Raw genomic sequence first — 17,562 nt, forward strand, 5'->3', positions numbered from 1 at the left:
CAAGTCAGCTGGTCAAAATCTCCATTTGTGTTCGGCGTTCCTTACATTCAAAGTTTTTATTTTCTAGCCTGTAAAAAGACTCCCTAGTGGGATGTGCAATGTAGTGTTTAATTTTTCACCTTATTTCCCACTATCAGCTACTATAATTTGAGGGCCGGGAGCCTATCCACAACCATCCAACATACTAGCATATAAACCATTTAAATCCTACTCAAATGATATTTTCACCTGCCTGCTTCAGTGGCGGGTCTAAGGGAGGGGCCCGGGGGGACCCCCCCCCCCCCCCCATTTTGGGTAAAAAATAAAGTAATCACAGAGGGAAGAAAAACCTGCAGGGCAAACAAGACAACCCCCCTCCCCCCCCTCCCCTAGCCCCCAATGCTCTTTCCTGGAGTGTACGGCTAGAGCAAGAGTGACAGCTGAAAAAGGAAAATCTCGTTCCAGTCTCCGCGCCAAAATAGTCGGCTCTGACTCTTTTCTGCTATTTTTGATCAGCGTGCACTGCCATTAGGGTAAACACTTGCAGCTGTTTTCATCTTTGAGCGTAGCTCGGCGATATTTTGAGTACCTGCAAGCTTTTTACCCGCAATTGTACCAGTTGTGGTCCACTGGGGAACATTTGGGTCTCTTCCTCTGCACAAACGATATGAGTTTGAGGTAAGTGACGACATCTGTGCGTTTCAGAGTAGAATTTTGCTTGTCTTGACGTGGCATTGTTGTGTGGTTGACTGCATGAAAAAGACGCCTGGCTTTTCTATAGTTTTCCGGAGGTGATTGTCCAAATCTAAAGCGCAGGAGAGTAGGCTATGCAGTGGGATGACTTTTGATAACAACCTCAGCGTTTGCAGCTTACTGTAACCGTCAAATGGTGAGATTTCGCTTGAAAAACGGAACATGGAGACTGTTCAATTAACACACCGACAGTTTCGAATTCGTATTGACAAGTGCAAGATTTTTCGTAATTGATGATCGAGCTAGACTTACTAGTATATTCGATTTCGATATTTGCTTTCATCTGCTGAACCAAATGCCGTAAAAAATATATAATATTCTCTTATGGTAAAGGCATCGCTCTTGCGTTGCTGGCAATTTGTGTTAATGTTTGAGATTTTAGAACTGATATTGCTTCAAAGAAAGAGAAAATGATTGACTACAAAATTTAATAACCGCGGATGAAAATTATAACTGATTCGAAGCAAATCGATCTGGCAAATATCGTGGAAAGCTTCTGTGTTAGGCTTCTTTCCACAGTATTATGGTTCCCCTATACATGTTTAATGTCAATGTTTTTTTTTTATTGCGGCGCGGTAACGGTTTTAATCCAGTTAGGAAGACATTTCAGCTGGTTAATGCTACCTGTTCTTTAGGTCTGTTTTTCCTGTCTGTTTAGTTCAGTTTTCCCTGCCATGCTGCTCAATTTGATCTGAACATTTAGCAACATGTCTAATATTTTTAGTGTTTTTTTCTTGGGGAAAGAATTTATATGCAAATGAATAACATTATTGTGGACTCTTGAAAAACACGAATGCACATTTTCTGCCGCTCTTCAAATTTTAATTTATTTTCTTTTGTATGTACAAATGAATTACATTTGTATTTGAAAGTAATAAAAAGGGGGAAAAAAATAAGTACTCATAATACTCTCGTAAATCATGCTGAGTGGAAATTGTGAGTTTCCTAAATCTTCCAAAATATCGTTAATAATGCTTGTCAACCCTACATGCCTTTAAGAGGATCTTGCCTTGCTTTTTGTTTTTTCTTCTTTTTTTATTGTTCGCTGTTTTTCCATGGCTAGGATTGTTGCCCATAATTTTCTAAGACTTCTTTATTTGCCAAGTAGAAATTTCTGTCATGAACTTTCAACAGCCATTGAACAAAAATCAGTTGCATCCCTGCAGAGTATATTTTATTTGTAATCATCTGAGCAACCAGGTAATGCTCTAATTAAAGATTAGTCTGCAAATGCAGATGGAAGTTTGTGAACCAAGCTCAAACAAGCCAAGCTGGCTTTTCTGGCCCGCACACCTTCAAAATTGCCCCAGAATCTTTGTTTGCTAGTGAAATTTGCAGCTGTGACAAACGTTCTTTCAGCTGGAGATGCACACTGACTAGCACACCAAAAAATAGTTACAGTGTGTACTGACATATTCTGGTTCTGAGTCGCATTTTTAATTAGGATGTAATGGGTTATTCCAGAAAAAATACACACCCCCCGACGGATGGCAAACTGGAAATTCTCGCGGGAGGGGGAGTTGATGGCTCAGAAATCCGGACGGGAGGGGGGAATCATAATATAAAAACTCTTCCTCAGGGGTCACTTTTGACTTTAGCCTCGATCGATATATTTCAACCACTTAAAAAAAGAACTTTGCAATGGGAAATCTTATAGTCTTTCAGTTTATAGTGTTCTTACCTCAATCATGAAGAACCAGTGCGTTGATAAATGGACAACAACAGCTTTACAACTGGATAAAACACCGTCAACTGAGCATGCAACGCCTGGAACATTTTTACAGCACCCAGGCCACCTGCGCCTGTGCTTTGTGACATCCTCCAAAATGCGAAGAAAAGACGATTTAGGCTGGGAGTCAGTTGTACTTTACTATTTTATTCAGGCAACCCAAGAACTCATTTTGCTGGCTAACATGTGTATGCACAATTTGCATATAATTTCTTTCTTACCTCTCATGATGTGTAACCGTAAAATCGTGGTGACGAATTTGCTTGTAGCATTGGGAATCTAAACAACCTCACAAGAGCAGAACTTGTTTATAAACAAATATACTTATTTTGGCGTTGTTAAGTTCTTTGAGTATTTCACATTGAAGATTCCTCGTCGGATCTACAAGAGTTTTAAGCAGTTTTATCTAGGCTGCTTCCACTTTATTATCCATGCCTTATGATGGATATGGTAAAAGACAAGTTTATGGATGCCAGAACGTGGTCATTACGCATGAAAACTTGAACACTTGAAAGAAAGGCAAGAGTTCCAGTTGACCTACAGATCCAAAAAGGTAGCGAAATTTAAAATTAGTCTAATTTGAAAAGCTTTCTTAATAAGCTAAGTACAGTGTAAATGTCACACTAACCTAACAACGGGAACTCAAATGTAGGCTGTCTTGTCACCAAAAACTGAAATTATAGTTTTTATTTATAATCGCCTTAAGGACATTTTTCGCTGTAATTTTTCTTATTTTTAAGACCTACGAATTTCTTATCTTGTACATTTGTTGTGGTAGAGAAAAAGGCAAATGGCATTTTAGAGGAGAGTGTGAGATCACTCAAACGTTAAACACGATTGTTTGAATATCGTTATCTGATTTAGAAAATGTTAAAATTTAACCCACAAAATTCGTAATATTCGCTTAGCTTTTAAAATTATAATAAACAGGGATCTTTTGGATGAAATGTTACATCTTTCCTATTGCCTGTTGTTTCCAGTTAGGGCCTTTAAAAAAAGAAATGGAAATCCGGGCTGGAGGGGGGGTCCTTGGGCTTGGAAATCCGGGCAGGAGGGGGGCTCTAGCAGTCTGGGAAATCCAGTCGGGGGGGGGTCAAAAATGCTTGCCATCCATCGGCGGTGTGTGTATTTTTTCTGGAATAACCCAATGTAGTGTTTAATCTTCCATCTGATGACAAAAATAATGGGGACTGGTACATTTACCCAAAATTCATAGCACAGGTAAACATTAACAACACTTATTAAAAGTTACAGAAAAAAATTCTAAAGTTTTCAAACCTAACATATACATACGGAATACTGTATGAATTGGCCTTGGACAAATATTGCAAAATTATGACTTTCCTTGTGCCTGATGGGCTGTGTTAAATGTTCACAAGGTATTATCACTGGTAAAATACACAGCTGCCATTTTTTTCCTACAGAGGATTACACGGCTGCAAATAATTTTTTCTCTTGAAAGGACACTTGTCTAAGACACCATTTTGGTCAGACAAAACAAATAATTTATTGTGGTCAGACATCACCAAAAAGAGTAAGATTTACTCATAGTAGATTTTTATTCATCCTTACCATAAAATGATTTACACTGTACGATAAAAACAAATTGTCCAGACATCATGTCCGACCACAGTTGGGATTTCATCGGACATGTGCTAATTTTGGTTGGCCAATTTTGGATGACCTACTGTAAAGTTATTTTCAGCCCTGTGATCAGACATGACCCAAAGAAGCTTGATGGTCTATTATTGCTGTACCTCTGTTTTTCAAGCCTACACAAGCAGTGTAACCTTGCAAGACCTTTGCCACGCTATCTCAGCCCTACCATTCACTGGTCTAATTCCACCAAGCTAGATATACTCTTGGGTAACGCTCTCATTGTGGGAGTGGCAGTGCTCTAATTATTTGTTCTCCCTGTAGCGTGGGTTGGTTTGAGCCCTGCTTGGGGTCATCGGCTTTCTGTTCTTGCCAGCTCTACCCAGATGCATAAATTAGTACCAGTGATGTTATGTAGGTACCCTAGTGATGGACTAGCATTTAATTCAGGGGGAGTAGAAACGCTCCTAGCTGCTTCATGCTACTGAAACTGAGATATGCTCTCAATAATGCAGACTTTACATTGCTCTCATTAAAATCATGATGAGAAAGAAAGTACGCATGTGTACTACATGTAGCTGTAACTACAAGTCTTGGTCATTATTGTTCTGTCTTCAGAATTCATGTTTGTACATGGAATGTCAAGGTAACACAGCCACCAGACGAAGACTTCAGATCATTTTTGCATCTTGACAATGAAGAACAACTCCCGGACATTGTTGCTGTGGGGTATGGCTGTCATCTTACTTTGTTTTAACTTTGGAGCTTTTATTTAAATAAATATAATTGAAATGAGATACAGTCAGATCTCATTCATATGGATCACACATCTAAAAAGTACCTAGTTTAAGTTGACCTAAAGCAGTGCAAGTAATCCCTACTAACTTTTAGTCTGCAGGAGGTTGATGCCAAACCACAGTCATTATTAATTGAATATATCAAGGAAAACTCTTGGGTGAAGATCCTTCAGGCATACCTTGGAGCATATGGCCTGGTGAAGGTATCAAAAGACAATAATATTGATTATTATGTTGACTGGTATCATGCCACAGTATGACCTGCTCATACCATTCTTTAGATAAAGATAAATGTAAACTGATGTGTGAAGGGCTGAATAGGTTGATGCAAGTATAAGCCAGTGAAGAAACACTCCATTCAGTGTAGCAGAAGTCTGAAGTCAACAATTCATTTATTACATCCAAGACAGACCATTCACTCAGACATTTTCTTATCTTCTAACCAATCAAGCAGAAGCTCAACAAAGGTGGTAATGTCAATTAGCTCCCAATATTTTAATCTTTGCAGTTGTGAATCAAATAATTTTGTTGTTGCTGAGAAAACAAAGTAGACTTAGAATTTAATATTTGTTTCAATATACTATTACCTTCTATACATAAGCTGCATGTAATGGAGATAAAATAGTGAGCTAGCATTGAAGGCAATGCATTTTTCCAGAAAATATCCATACCACTCCCATGGAAGGTTCTTTTGGTTTTAAACCCTAACCCATCCTCCACAAATTCCAGTTAAATTTCAGATTGAACTTTCTTTGGAAAACATTACTCCTGACCCTTGGAATTTCAAATGACCTTCCTTGGGGTTGGTAAAGGTATTTCTTGGAGCTTCATTTATGGGATACTGCCAAATTCCTTTCAAGACTTTTGATTATTTGTATCCTGCCTGGGACAATAAAACTACAGTGTGCATTTTAAAATTCAGTATCTTACTTTACACACATATCTTGGATGGGTGATACTTTTAACAGATCTTGTATCAGGAAGGCGGTTTTTTGGAGGGGGAGGGGGGCAATGTCAATTACTTTTTAATGCTACAGATTCTTGTACATCATGTATTATTGTTAGTAATTGGGTAATTATGATCGTTGAGATTTTGCAAGTTAGCATAATTTAACATACACATGAACACATATGTAGCAATTTCCAAGTAGGGGACACTGCAGTTTACTCTCAAGAATTGACTTTTCAGGGTGCTCAAGTTATTAAGTACTGCTTACTTCTCATTACAGCTCAAGTCAATCCGCATGCTTGGAATGGTTCATCTTGTAGCTGTCCATACCAAGCATCTTCCATTTGTTCGTGAAATTAGGCCTGGTTACTGTAAAACAGCACTACTTGGACTACTGGTAAACAAACAACATCACTAATAATAATTTATTTCAGTCTACTTTAGTTTGTCTTTGTGTACTCAATTTTTCTTTCACTCAAGAAGCTTTTGAGATTCAACCAGAAAAAAAATACTATTCTAATGATGAAGTCCTCTGTTAGGCCTTAAACTGGTTGCTACTTGTATGTGAAATTTTAAATGCACGTAATGCTTTTTACATATCATCATGAACATGTAATTCTGTAGATGAAATCCTGGAATTCTCTCAAGAGGGGGATAAATTAAGCATGCAAAGAGAGAATTCTCAGGCTAGTCAAGGGAACAATAACAGAAACTAGTACCTGCAATGGGTAGATCAGTTCCATCTCTGACAATCACTTGAGCCTGCAAGTTTCATCGATGATACAAAATTTTCTTAAGACAAGTTATAACCATGAGATTGTATTTCAAGGTTTTTTAGCTCAGATGCGACACTGATAAAACTTAACGTTAGCTTCACTTGACACAGAAATAGTGATTTCCAGGCCAGCCCCACCTTTGATGGCTCAATTCTACCACTTTCTCTGGGTGCCTTGTCTTCTTCCCTAGTCTTTTCTTTCAAGATTTTGCCAGATTTTCAAGAAACATAACCCTGCGTATTGCATGTTAATAAGTCATATGTAACTGTCTGCACTCTAATTACTTTCCTGAAGGTTTTATCATCAATACTTTAATTTTTGCCACTTTGACTTCAGGGGACCAAGGGAGCAGTATCGTTACGATTTACTCTGTATGGACAAAGTTTCTGCTTCATCAACAGTCACTTCTCAGCACATGCTGACTATGAAGAACAAAGGAATCTGGTAGTACATCCAGTATGTTTTTTGGCACCTAGTAAAGTTACAGCATAATTTATTGCACCATCACTGTACCATAGTAACATTAAAATAACAGTTCACAGGTAGGAACAGGTAGATTTTATTCACTTTTTCAGCCTACAACCTTGTCACCTCCAAATCAGTTTGATACATCACAGAGACAAAACTTTGTCTCAGTTCAACAAGACTGGTTGTTAACGGGTTAGCTCTTCTTTTTACTGGTAAAGAGCCTTTTTGTGTGGATAGGGTCCTTACATTGTACATTTCTTGATAATGTTTCTCCTTCATGTATACTAAGGTTGTGGTGTTATGACCCTTTGACTTATGTTAACTGTCTTAAAAAGAACATTTTGCCTTGCGAATGTTGTTTTTACCAGTTGATCAAGTGTCACCCTATTCTTTAATTATACTCCTATCAAAAAATTATACAGCAATGCACCTACACTTTGTATAGACTGTTAGGAGTGTCCTCTAGTGTTTGGATTGTTGAATTCACATGCAACAAACAGTCATTTTGATTTAAGTTTTCACCCCACCCTAGTCAATCAACAGTATGGTATAAAGGGGTTGTGCAGGGTTGTGACAAATTTTTGAAGAATGCAGCTTTTTTCGTTGGAGCAGGTGGCTGATTTGCAATCTTTTCAAAAGAATTTGAAGTTAGTCAGAATAGATTTTAAATAGTAGTAGAGTAGACGCCTGAGATCATGAAGTAGATGGCTACTTTTGACAACCCTGCAGTCTGAGCACTAAAGTCTTCAGTTAGAGGCTGACACCCACTTCACTTCCAATTTGGTGCATATTTGCGATTTGTTTTATTTCCAATCCTTAATTACAGGAATATGAAAGCATCAGCCAGAGTTTGATGTTTGCAAATTGCACTCCACAGAAAGCTATGGAACACAGGTAGGAACTGGAAAGAAAACATGTTAATTGCGGAGGCCACGCCCATATGAAAACGTTGGGGATGTTAGTTGTCTCGCTTAGGAGTATAGTTCAAGGGTTCTAGTCTCGCTTAAGGTGTTGATGACGAAACGCCACTATTTTTAGCTGTCTTTCTGGGTGCACTCAAAGAACTCATAATAAAAGAAACGCTCTTATTTCAGTTTTTAGGCTCGATTTCCGTTGGCCACTATATATTTCATTGCATGTATGTTAGTTCAGTAGTATACAAGACCCCACAGACTTTGTAGCTTTAACTTTTGTCGTGTCAATATAAAGGTTTTATGTTATGTATGTTATGTATGTTAGGTATGTTATGTCCGGTCTACTAGGGAGGGCTCCTTTCCTAAACAGCAGCTGGTAATCGAGCCTTTTCCGTTATCTTTTAGGCGTCAAATAAAGTTCCAGCCATGCCCAGATAGGTTACCTTTACGGATTTAATTCAAATTTTCCTACGAGCATCCCCGACCTATTCATATGGCACTCCCTCCCTCTGGGTGCTAAATACTAAACATCAGCTTATGTCCATGCAGACTGTTTGATCGTGATAGTTCCTTGTTTTTCAGCTACGTGTTTTGGCTGGGTGATCTCAACTACAGAATAAATGAAACCATTGAAAACATTAAAGGGCTTTGTGGCAAAAAAGAATACTCCACATTATGGAAGCATGATCAGGTAGAGTATACACCTCTTACACAGCCGTTACATGGATCGTCGCGCAACCGTTGTTGTGATTCCCGTGTGAAACGTTGCGTGACAACTACCGTCACACAACTTTTTTTCTACCAATCGTAATGCGAGTCCGCAACAGATGAATCAATCAATGAGCCAATCGTGTTATTAATTTTTCTTATATTTTATGTTTTACTTGTTTACACTGCATTGCTTTTGGCATGTGAATTATAGCTATGGGATGATGAATTTTTAACGGCTTTGTTAACTTTTTCTGTCTTCTGCTAAGCTCTTACAAGGTCAACAAGCTGGAAAATGTTTTGTAAACTTTCATGAAGGAGAGCTCGCCTTTCCGCCCACTTACAAGTACAACCCTGGAACAGATGAGTGGGACACAGAAAGGTAAGTTACATGAAGCTACTTAACTGAAAGAGCATTAAGGCGGGACTTAACCTAAAATTCTGAAAGAAATTCGAAGTTTTGTTTTTTACGGAACTCGAATCTTAAGGTATTTAAGTTTTATTTTGACAAGTACTGTTACTGTAAGTTTAAAGCTCGTTTTCTCAAAACGAGTTATTTTCGCCTTCTAGAAAAGATATCTTGAGAAGGATTTATTCAGTTGAGCTAAAATTTTCAGGATTTGTTGTTTTTAGTACGTTCTGTGGGATAAGCATAGAACTTTTCCATCCAGTACATTCTGTCAAAGTTATGTATTGAAACGTATGCTAGATTTTCTGTATCAGATTTAACTGGTCATCATTTCACATGATTTTAACTTTTCAAAAATCTCTATGCTTATCCCAGCAAGCTGTTTGTCTTCTTTTGTAAAATGTAAAAATTATTCCTTTTGATCAGTTCTAGTAGGAGTTATCTTTTCTCAAGTAAGCCCTGGCATTCTCCAGCAGGTGGCAGATTTAATCAGCCGGTGTCAGGTTACAATACAGTTATAGGGTACACAAATATTTTTTTCATAATCTTTGCTCTTTGAGCTTTTTAAGAATGTATACTTTGCCATGGTTTGGAGTTAACTCTTAGCCACGAAAAAATGTTTGAAACATGGTGTGTTTTTAAGTGTTTTTAGGTTAAGTCCCACCTTAAGAGAACTTGTACAGTCAAGGCTGTGGTCTAAGGAAAATTATGGGGAACCCAAAGGTTCCTAATCATGAAATCCTGCCTAGGTGGCCAGCACTTAAGCATAAATGAGAGAAGTAGGTTTTCCAGTCGCCCAAAGGCCAATGGCACCCGGGCGCTTCTAGAGCTCAGCCATGACAGTGGTTAAGCTTGGTTAGAATACACTAAACTAGTAAATATACCTAGAACCAGTTGCCAAAACAGTGACTGGGAGTGCACTTTCTAAATGTACATATGATATACACTACTCTCATGTAACGAACGTTTCAACTTTTCCTTTCTTCGCATTCCTTTCTTCCTGTAATACATTTCTTCCTTTTAGTTTTTTGCCATTGAAAGGAAAAAAGCGGGCACCTGCAGCAGCTATAATGATGTAAAACAACTAATTTTAATTTTAAAAAATGCTCGGTTGACTTTCAATGTGATTGGTTGGTGGTATTTTTAAAACTTTTTCTAATAGTTCAACATAACTGGTTATTCTAAACCTGCTTAAAACCTGTTTAAATCTTCCTCCAGTGGGAAATACCGCAAACCGGCCTGGACCGACAGAGTACTGTGGCATGAATCAGAGGAAAAGAAAAACACAGTTCGACTTGAGTGTTACACGTCACAGCAGGCTTACCAAACAAGTGATCACAGACCTGTTGGTGCTTCACTTCTGGTCGACCTGAATGTTAGTTTAGTTGATTGTAAATCATTACTTGCAATAAATTTCGAACGGCTTTAATTTCGGACAGAAAAAGTCTCCGAAAATAAAACATTCCGAAATTTTTAAGCGTCCGAACTATTTTCAGTATCAAATGTACAGTACTTTCTTCTTGAGGGACTTCATCACATGTACTAAAAGTTTACGGTCGTTACGCCCGAACTCAAAGTCGTTTCGCCCCATCTCAAGGTCGTTTCGCCCCAACTCAAAGTCGTTTCGCTCCGACCAAAAGTCGATTCGCCCCGACCAAAAGTTAGTTTGGCCGAAGTTTATGCATACGATTTAGAAAGCAATAAATGGTTAACAGTAATGAACAAAACAAGCACTGTTGCGAACCTTTCTCATCTTACCGGCGAGATGATCATTGAATACTATGCACGTTACGTGTAAACATCTAGCGCCGCTTATAGAACAAGTCTTGCTCGAGGTCAAATAATGTACATTTTTTGGCTGTGGGATCGGAGAAACGGGTAACCCGTTTGCTAGGGTAACCTTCTCTCCTTTAAACAGGCCCTAACAACCTTTAAACACCCATGTCGTCTTACAAAGGTGACATTTTATTCCTTTGGTAATTTGTAAATACATTTCAGACCTTTTCCAAAAAGTATTGTGGACGTTGGTGAACTGACATATACGAACTGATCCAGGACAGTGGCGAATCGACTTCATACGTTGGCGAACTGGCCGTTGGCGTACCAGTGATACGTTAGCGAAACGACCGGTTACCACATCGAAAGGTATATTGAGGAAGGAAATATAGGAAATGAAACAAATTTGCTCGCTTACTACTCCATAATTTGCGTTGATAAAACTTCGGGCGAATCGACTCTGAGTTGGGGCGTATTGACTTAGAGTCGGGACGAAACGACTTTGAGTTAAGGCGAAACGACTTGGGCCGAAACGGACTTGGGGCGAAACTACCTGTTTCCGTACTAAAGGCCAGTACACATGATAGAGCTCAGGGCAAGTTTTAAGTCACCTGTAGCCTTGTTCTCCACACCTGTAGCAAATTCGTTACTTTGTGGGTGAATTCTGTCAACAACAGGCAATTTCACCAGTAGCATCAAGGGAAAATCAAGCGCACTCAGCCGTAGCAGGCGCTCTGGGTTACGGCCCTTATGACAGGACAGGATTTGCTCGTTCTTTTTATCACTGGAAACGAAAATTTTTGTTTCTTTTAATGAATTAAATCAATGCAGATAAATTCCATTTCCAGCCTAACTAGAGTTTTGTAGAGAATATTTACTTAAGCTACGTTTCAGCAAAGTGTCCGAAATTTTTGCCTGAAATTTGTCCAGAAGGAGTTAAAAAAGTGTCCGAAAATTAAACGTCCAAAATTTTATCGTCCGAAATGTTTTGCAAGTAATATATTATTTAACATATAATAATAAAAATAATAATAAAAGCTTTATTTATACTGAAAAATAAAAACGATCAGCGAATTCAATATAAAGACGCTGGTATGAACCGGTGATCAGTACATAAAATACAATTTACTATCAATACAAGTTAAGGTAAAAAGTAACCCGGCATTTTGACGAACAACCATTATGCTGACCACTTTGACGAAGACAAAGGAAACCAAAAGTATTAGTTTTAGTAATATAAAAAAAAGTCTAAAGAGAAATGATAAAAGATGATTAGGAATGCCGGGATGAGATTCAGAAGGTCGAATTTGAAAAACTAAGGGAAGGTTACGCTTACTCGACAAATGGCGTAACCTTTGCAGGGTAATTCATCGGTGGATCATCATATTTAGTGTTTGTTTTGTATTCACGACATTTAGGACTTGCTCTCGTCCATGGAGGATCCTATCTTGTGGAAGTTGGACCTCATGAGTCTTCCGTGGTACGGAAATGAGGTTAGTGATCATCATCATTTGTCCGTTCTCCTAGTAGAGTATTGGGCGGTAGGCTCGCTGGCGCTAGACTTCCCTGTCCTCTGCAGCCCATGCTGCCTTCTTTATGTCTCCGAACACGTGTAAATCTGTGAGGTTTGCAGTCAAACGTATTTTGATCCCAGCGTCGGTGACAACAAGGGTGTTTTTCCATCAGAATCCAGTCTCTGAGAATCGACTGATGTAAACTAACGGACTGTCGTTATTTTGTAGGACGGTCTGTGTGTCTATGTTGTCAAGAATTACAAGACCTACAGCTGGGACTGGATTGGTCTATACCGGGTCAGTGCTACGTTTTTTAACGTATTCTTAATTCCTCTATTAGGTTTAGGAAGGGTAGCTCACTCAGCCTGTGGACTTGCGGAAGCAGAGTATTATAATAAAGAACATCTCAGTGCGAGTATCTTGCGAACATCTCGAGTTCATCAAAGTAATGCAACTATTCCTTTGGATCTGTTCATCGTATAGGTCGGCTTCCAACATTTGTTCGATTACGAGATGTACGAGTGGGCCGTGGGGGACGGGGACGAGTATGGCGAGAACGGCTGCGCAGTGTTGTTCGACTGTCTGCCAGAGGAGGCTGGTCATTACGTCATGTGTTATTACAGTTACAAACTGGATTGTGTTATCTCTGTGAGCGATCCTTTCGAGGTAAGATGCAATACTTGTGCCATATTATAAGTCGTCTTGAGTCATCGTGTCCAGGGAAAGATTTTAGAGACGTCTGCAGTCCCATTTTCCCTTTTGAAAAGTAGTTCGTGTTTGGTGGAAATGATTTCCTTTTTAGCAAGTTGCGTAAGGACATAAGTACAGGCTTTCTTTTATTAAATCTAAACACCATTGCCAAATCTAAACACCATTGACACTTAAAGTCTTTCATTCGTTCATTCAAATCAAAAGCTAAAATTGGTGTGCCGTACTCGCGTGACGATCTCGCGCGTTTAACTCGCGCGCCTCGCGATCCCGTAGAATACACTCGCTTGAACCTTTAACTCGCGCGCCTCCCGATCCTGTAAAATACATTCGCTTGAACCTTTAACTCGCGCGCCTCGCGATCCCGTAAAATATACTCGCTTGAACCTTCATTCCATGGGTTAAGTTTTCACTTCAGGTACAGAACTGTTTTTACAGTGTAGCTTGTCTGATAAACGTTAGACTGTTTGATAACTGAGAAATGTTAGCGTTCTCACGCTTGTGAAATGAGCAATTCATTTTTCTGAATATTGGAACTTTTAACAGATTCTTCCACCGCGAGATGAGGATAAGGACCCAGTTGAAGTCCAGGTTGAGCAGCCCACAGAGGACGTGTAAACAACAACAACAATAAACAACTGACAACAATTTTATTGACGCTCGCACTCACCGCCTCTTAACCCAGGGACCCTAACGTGCACACATGAAGAAACAGAAGATACATTTTCATTATACTGACATGTCTTTTAGTTGCTCTTGTCATTTTGAGAAGTTTCGGACAACGGTAAGTAGTAGGAGTCTCAAGCCATCAATTTTCGGAAGTGTTCGTAACCACTCGGGCCATTTGCGAATATTTTCCGAAGGTACGTTTGGTCCTTGGCGTCGCTATCACAAACCGCGTCCAAAGCACTCAAAGTGGCTGCAATTAGGATAAACATCCAGGTGAATTTCATCTTTGTTTTGCTCTAGTCCCATTTAGGATGCCCCGTATGTAATCGAGAGATTTAATTTTTGCAGCGTAAATACAAAGAGCTGCAAGTAATATATTTTGCGTAGTATTTGCAAGGGATTTATAGAAACCTCAGCAGAGAGGTTTTCTACAGAAGCTCAAAGTAACGCAAGAGGCCATTGGCTTTATGTTGTAAATATTTTATTTAAAAACAGCTTGGATAGTGTTATCAGCTAGGTATTTACTCAGTTAAGGCAACCGCCAATTTAGATTGAGACAGCTGATGTTTCGAGTAAAGCAGGGGATTATCGATCGGAAATGTTTTCCTTTGCTGACTTCGACAGTCAACTCTATTAATTTTATGTTTTCTCCCAGCAGTCTTGCTGGCAGTATATTGGGGGTGCTTATTTTATCGGGGGTGGTGTTTATTTTATCGGGGTGCATGGGTCATTATCGAAAGGAACTTTGCCTTTCGACAATGGTTGTACTTGTCTTCTTGCCGATTCTTGGCAAGGATTTTGCACTTGAAACAGGCTGAATACCTCTAACAATACCGGATACTTAAACTCTTAAAACGTACAAATATGAACCTCAAAACTGTTTCTACAGATTAATCTAACATCCAAAGTCTCTTACTATCTTAATACTATCACCGAGCGACATGGAAAACAAGCCCTGCAGAAAGGATGGGGCTTTATCTCGAGATTATTCATTCCTGTGTTATAAAGTACACAGACAATTGATAAGGATAAGTATAATGCTATCAGTGTAATAGAGAGGTTTTACAATTGAGTGTCGTGAAACAAAAATGGCTAGGCCTGTGTACAAATATTCGAATATTCTTTGAGATATTCCGAAACTTCCTGGATCTTTAGAAGAGTTTCTGATACTTAGAAATATGCAGTTTCATGGTGTTTCCGGTTGTTTTGCGCTATTTATTGCCAACTGTATTCTAGTTAAGTGGTTTTCCAGAGAGTAATATTTTCCAAGTACTATAACAGCAAGAACAGGTTGTAAATTTATTTTGGGAGACATGACAAATACCGTGAAACTGAAAAAAAAAACTTTACATGCACTGTCGGACAAATTTTCCTTTCTTTCTGAGTCAAAATGATAACATTCGGTACAAGTATGTCAAGATGTTGAAACAAAAATTCGGGATTTTCAAAAATAAAAATACGGTATATTTATTAAGTTTTAGCAGTATTGTGGAATTTCTGGAAAGATGCTTGGTCGATTTGACGTGAAATTTGTGTCTAGCCCTTACTCGGGCCAATCAAAAGGAACACGGACAACACAGCGAACCAATCAAAACTCGAAGCAAGCATACCCAGCTGGTTTTTACTCCTGATTGGACAAGAAAGCGGCGGGATGTTTTTCAACCAATCACTGAGCGTAGTGATGAAAACCCAATCAAATGCAAATTACGGCACTCAATGTAAAACTACTCTTAACAAAAAAATCGATGTCAAGTTTGTGTAATAGACCATAAAGGTGAATCAAACATACTTCAGGATACTAAAACCCACTGTAAAGAATATCGATTATCCCGCTTAATGAATTACTAAGGTTTGAAATGTTCTAAATTACAAATAATTTACTGTTGAAATACATGTATAATACAAATATTGCAAAAATTAGGTAGATATTTTAACATTGCAAAATAAGGTGATATGTGTGTATAACATTTGACTCCACCATGCTAGAATTAAAAGTCTAATCAAAAAAGCAGTCAGTTGTATTTCATATTGATACCACAAGAATCTTTGTGCGAAAGGAAATAAGTTACATGTAAATACTGCGGGAGACAAATAACTCTGCTAGAGCTTTCGAGTAAGCAGACTTTTCTTCCCTCAACCTGAAGTCGTCGACATATATTAGGGAACTGAAGCAAACCACCACGACGACGGCAACGAGAACGTCACCAAACAAAAGGTTTAATGAGCAAAACAAGAGCTCTGCGCGTGCGTTACAAATATGTACATTTCTTAGCCATCCTCTGCGAAACAAGAACGACCAAGTTCTGCGTAGTCTGAGGAACGCGAACGTCATTGCTCATTGCTTGAACACGTTTTTAGAGCCATTGGCGTACTGAACAGATACAGACAATCGCGAATTTCGCCTTTAAAATATAAATTCATTTTTGACCAGGCGTCGTTCTCGGCGTCGGCGTCGGCGTCGGCGTCGTCAGGTCGTCGTTTGCTTAAATTTCCTGTTGTCTTTGCGAATTGACCCCGCCACGACGAAGCGAAAATGTCTAAAGAGAAATAAAAAGTGAAAACACCACAGAAACGAAAAAAAGTGGACCTTCTTATATGGCTGGCTCCGTGAGTGGACAAGGTGAACCAAATCCTGCGATGTGATTGGCTACCCGAGTGGGCAGGATAGCCATATCTTGGCCGCTCGGGATTACGCGCTTTGTTCCGCAAGAAAAGTTTGTTCTGAAATCCTTTATCGACCAAATTTGTTCTGTTTTGTTTGTTTTGTTTTGTTTTGTTTTTTTTTTTTTTTTCATGCGTGATTATGGACCGATTCGAGGTCCATAAACACGCCAAAAAAGAAAAAAACGTAACTTGGCCTTTATCCAGCCGCGCGCTTGGTCAGCAAGTATGACGTCATGATCACGCGACCACTTAACCGGTACTAAACAGGTTTTGAGACGTATTTCCTAGAAAACAGTTTTTGGGAATTGGAGAACTCTGTGAACTCTCGCTCTCCTGATTGCTTCGAAAGAGCAGTGTCTTCGAAGAATATCAGAAGGTGTAATCCAGTTTTCTTCAAACACTCCGTGATTTGATTTTTCTTCTCTTCTAAGGTGAGTCGTTCAGGTATAGCTACAGAACATTTGTTCTTTGTAGAGGATAAAAGAAGAGAGATCTGCAAGTGGCGTTAGTTCCTGCACAGAAATGCGTATGATTCGTGTAGAACTGCGAACCCGTCAGCTCTGTGTCAGCGCAACATGGTTCTGCTGCTTCTTTCTGACTCCGGTTCTTTCAAATTCAGAAACAGTTTGTCGAGTCTCCAGTGCCTCTCAAATATTTCGAGGGACGATGAACTAAACGAGCTATAGCTCTGCGAGCCTTCTTCGCCTTGCAAACGAAATCGATGGAGACTCGAAGAACGAAACGATTCGAGACCATGAGACCCGTAATTGTAAATTCTGCGAGACGCTTATTTCCTATATAGCTTGAAGGAACCGATTCGCCAGCCCTATACCTGTATAGTATCCTTCAAACAAAACAACAATCAGTCCAAAGATTTAATGGGTAGAGGAATGTTTATATTTTATGTTTTCTTTTAGTGCGTCATTTTGTGTGAATTCGAATGCTATCTAGACTCGAAATACTGTAGCCAATATGAAAGGGCAAAATTAAACCGCCGAATAGTTTGGTTCATTTGGAGTGACTGTAATGTTTTGAATGGTGGATTTGGACCAAAACATTCTACTAGAAAGAAATACAGTACTTGATTGCCTCGACAGACGTAATTAAGCATGGCGTTGTTTTCTTCAGCTGCGCTTGTCAAGTAGAGTGAAAA

General features: G+C 39.0%; 1 protein-coding gene across 2 annotated transcripts in view; it reads left to right on the forward strand.

Moving 5' to 3' along the window:
* The first annotated feature begins 507 nt into the window (after positions 1 to 507).
* LOC110055047 (inositol polyphosphate 5-phosphatase K-like) overlaps positions 508 to 17,562 on the forward strand; it is a 25,677-nt gene continuing 8,622 nt past the window's right edge. Inside the window, exons 1-13 of one of the 2 annotated variants that reach the window (XM_089279041.1) lie at positions 508 to 657; positions 4,676 to 4,786; positions 4,949 to 5,057; positions 6,084 to 6,200; positions 6,916 to 7,035; positions 7,874 to 7,941; positions 8,544 to 8,652; positions 8,939 to 9,051; positions 10,297 to 10,453; positions 12,273 to 12,347; positions 12,597 to 12,665; positions 12,852 to 13,034; positions 13,623 to 16,840. In XM_089279041.1, the coding sequence (XP_089135167.1) occupies positions 647 to 657; positions 4,676 to 4,786; positions 4,949 to 5,057; positions 6,084 to 6,200; positions 6,916 to 7,035; positions 7,874 to 7,941; positions 8,544 to 8,652; positions 8,939 to 9,051; positions 10,297 to 10,453; positions 12,273 to 12,347; positions 12,597 to 12,665; positions 12,852 to 13,034; positions 13,623 to 13,694 (1,314 nt within the window). In that variant the 5' untranslated portion in view covers positions 508 to 646 and the 3' untranslated portion in view covers positions 13,695 to 16,840. The remainder of the gene's footprint in view (positions 658 to 4,675; positions 4,787 to 4,948; positions 5,058 to 6,083; positions 6,201 to 6,915; positions 7,036 to 7,873; positions 7,942 to 8,543; positions 8,653 to 8,938; positions 9,052 to 10,296; positions 10,454 to 12,272; positions 12,348 to 12,596; positions 12,666 to 12,851; positions 13,035 to 13,622; positions 16,841 to 17,562) is intronic. The other variant, XM_089279042.1, reaches the window with a different exon arrangement.

The sequence above is a fragment of the Orbicella faveolata genome, unplaced genomic scaffold (assembly GCF_042242905.1).
Source record: "Orbicella faveolata isolate gen_17 unplaced genomic scaffold, um_ofav_v1 contig_47, whole genome shotgun sequence".
In the NCBI taxonomy this organism is placed as follows: Eukaryota; Metazoa; Cnidaria; class Anthozoa; order Scleractinia; family Merulinidae; genus Orbicella; species Orbicella faveolata.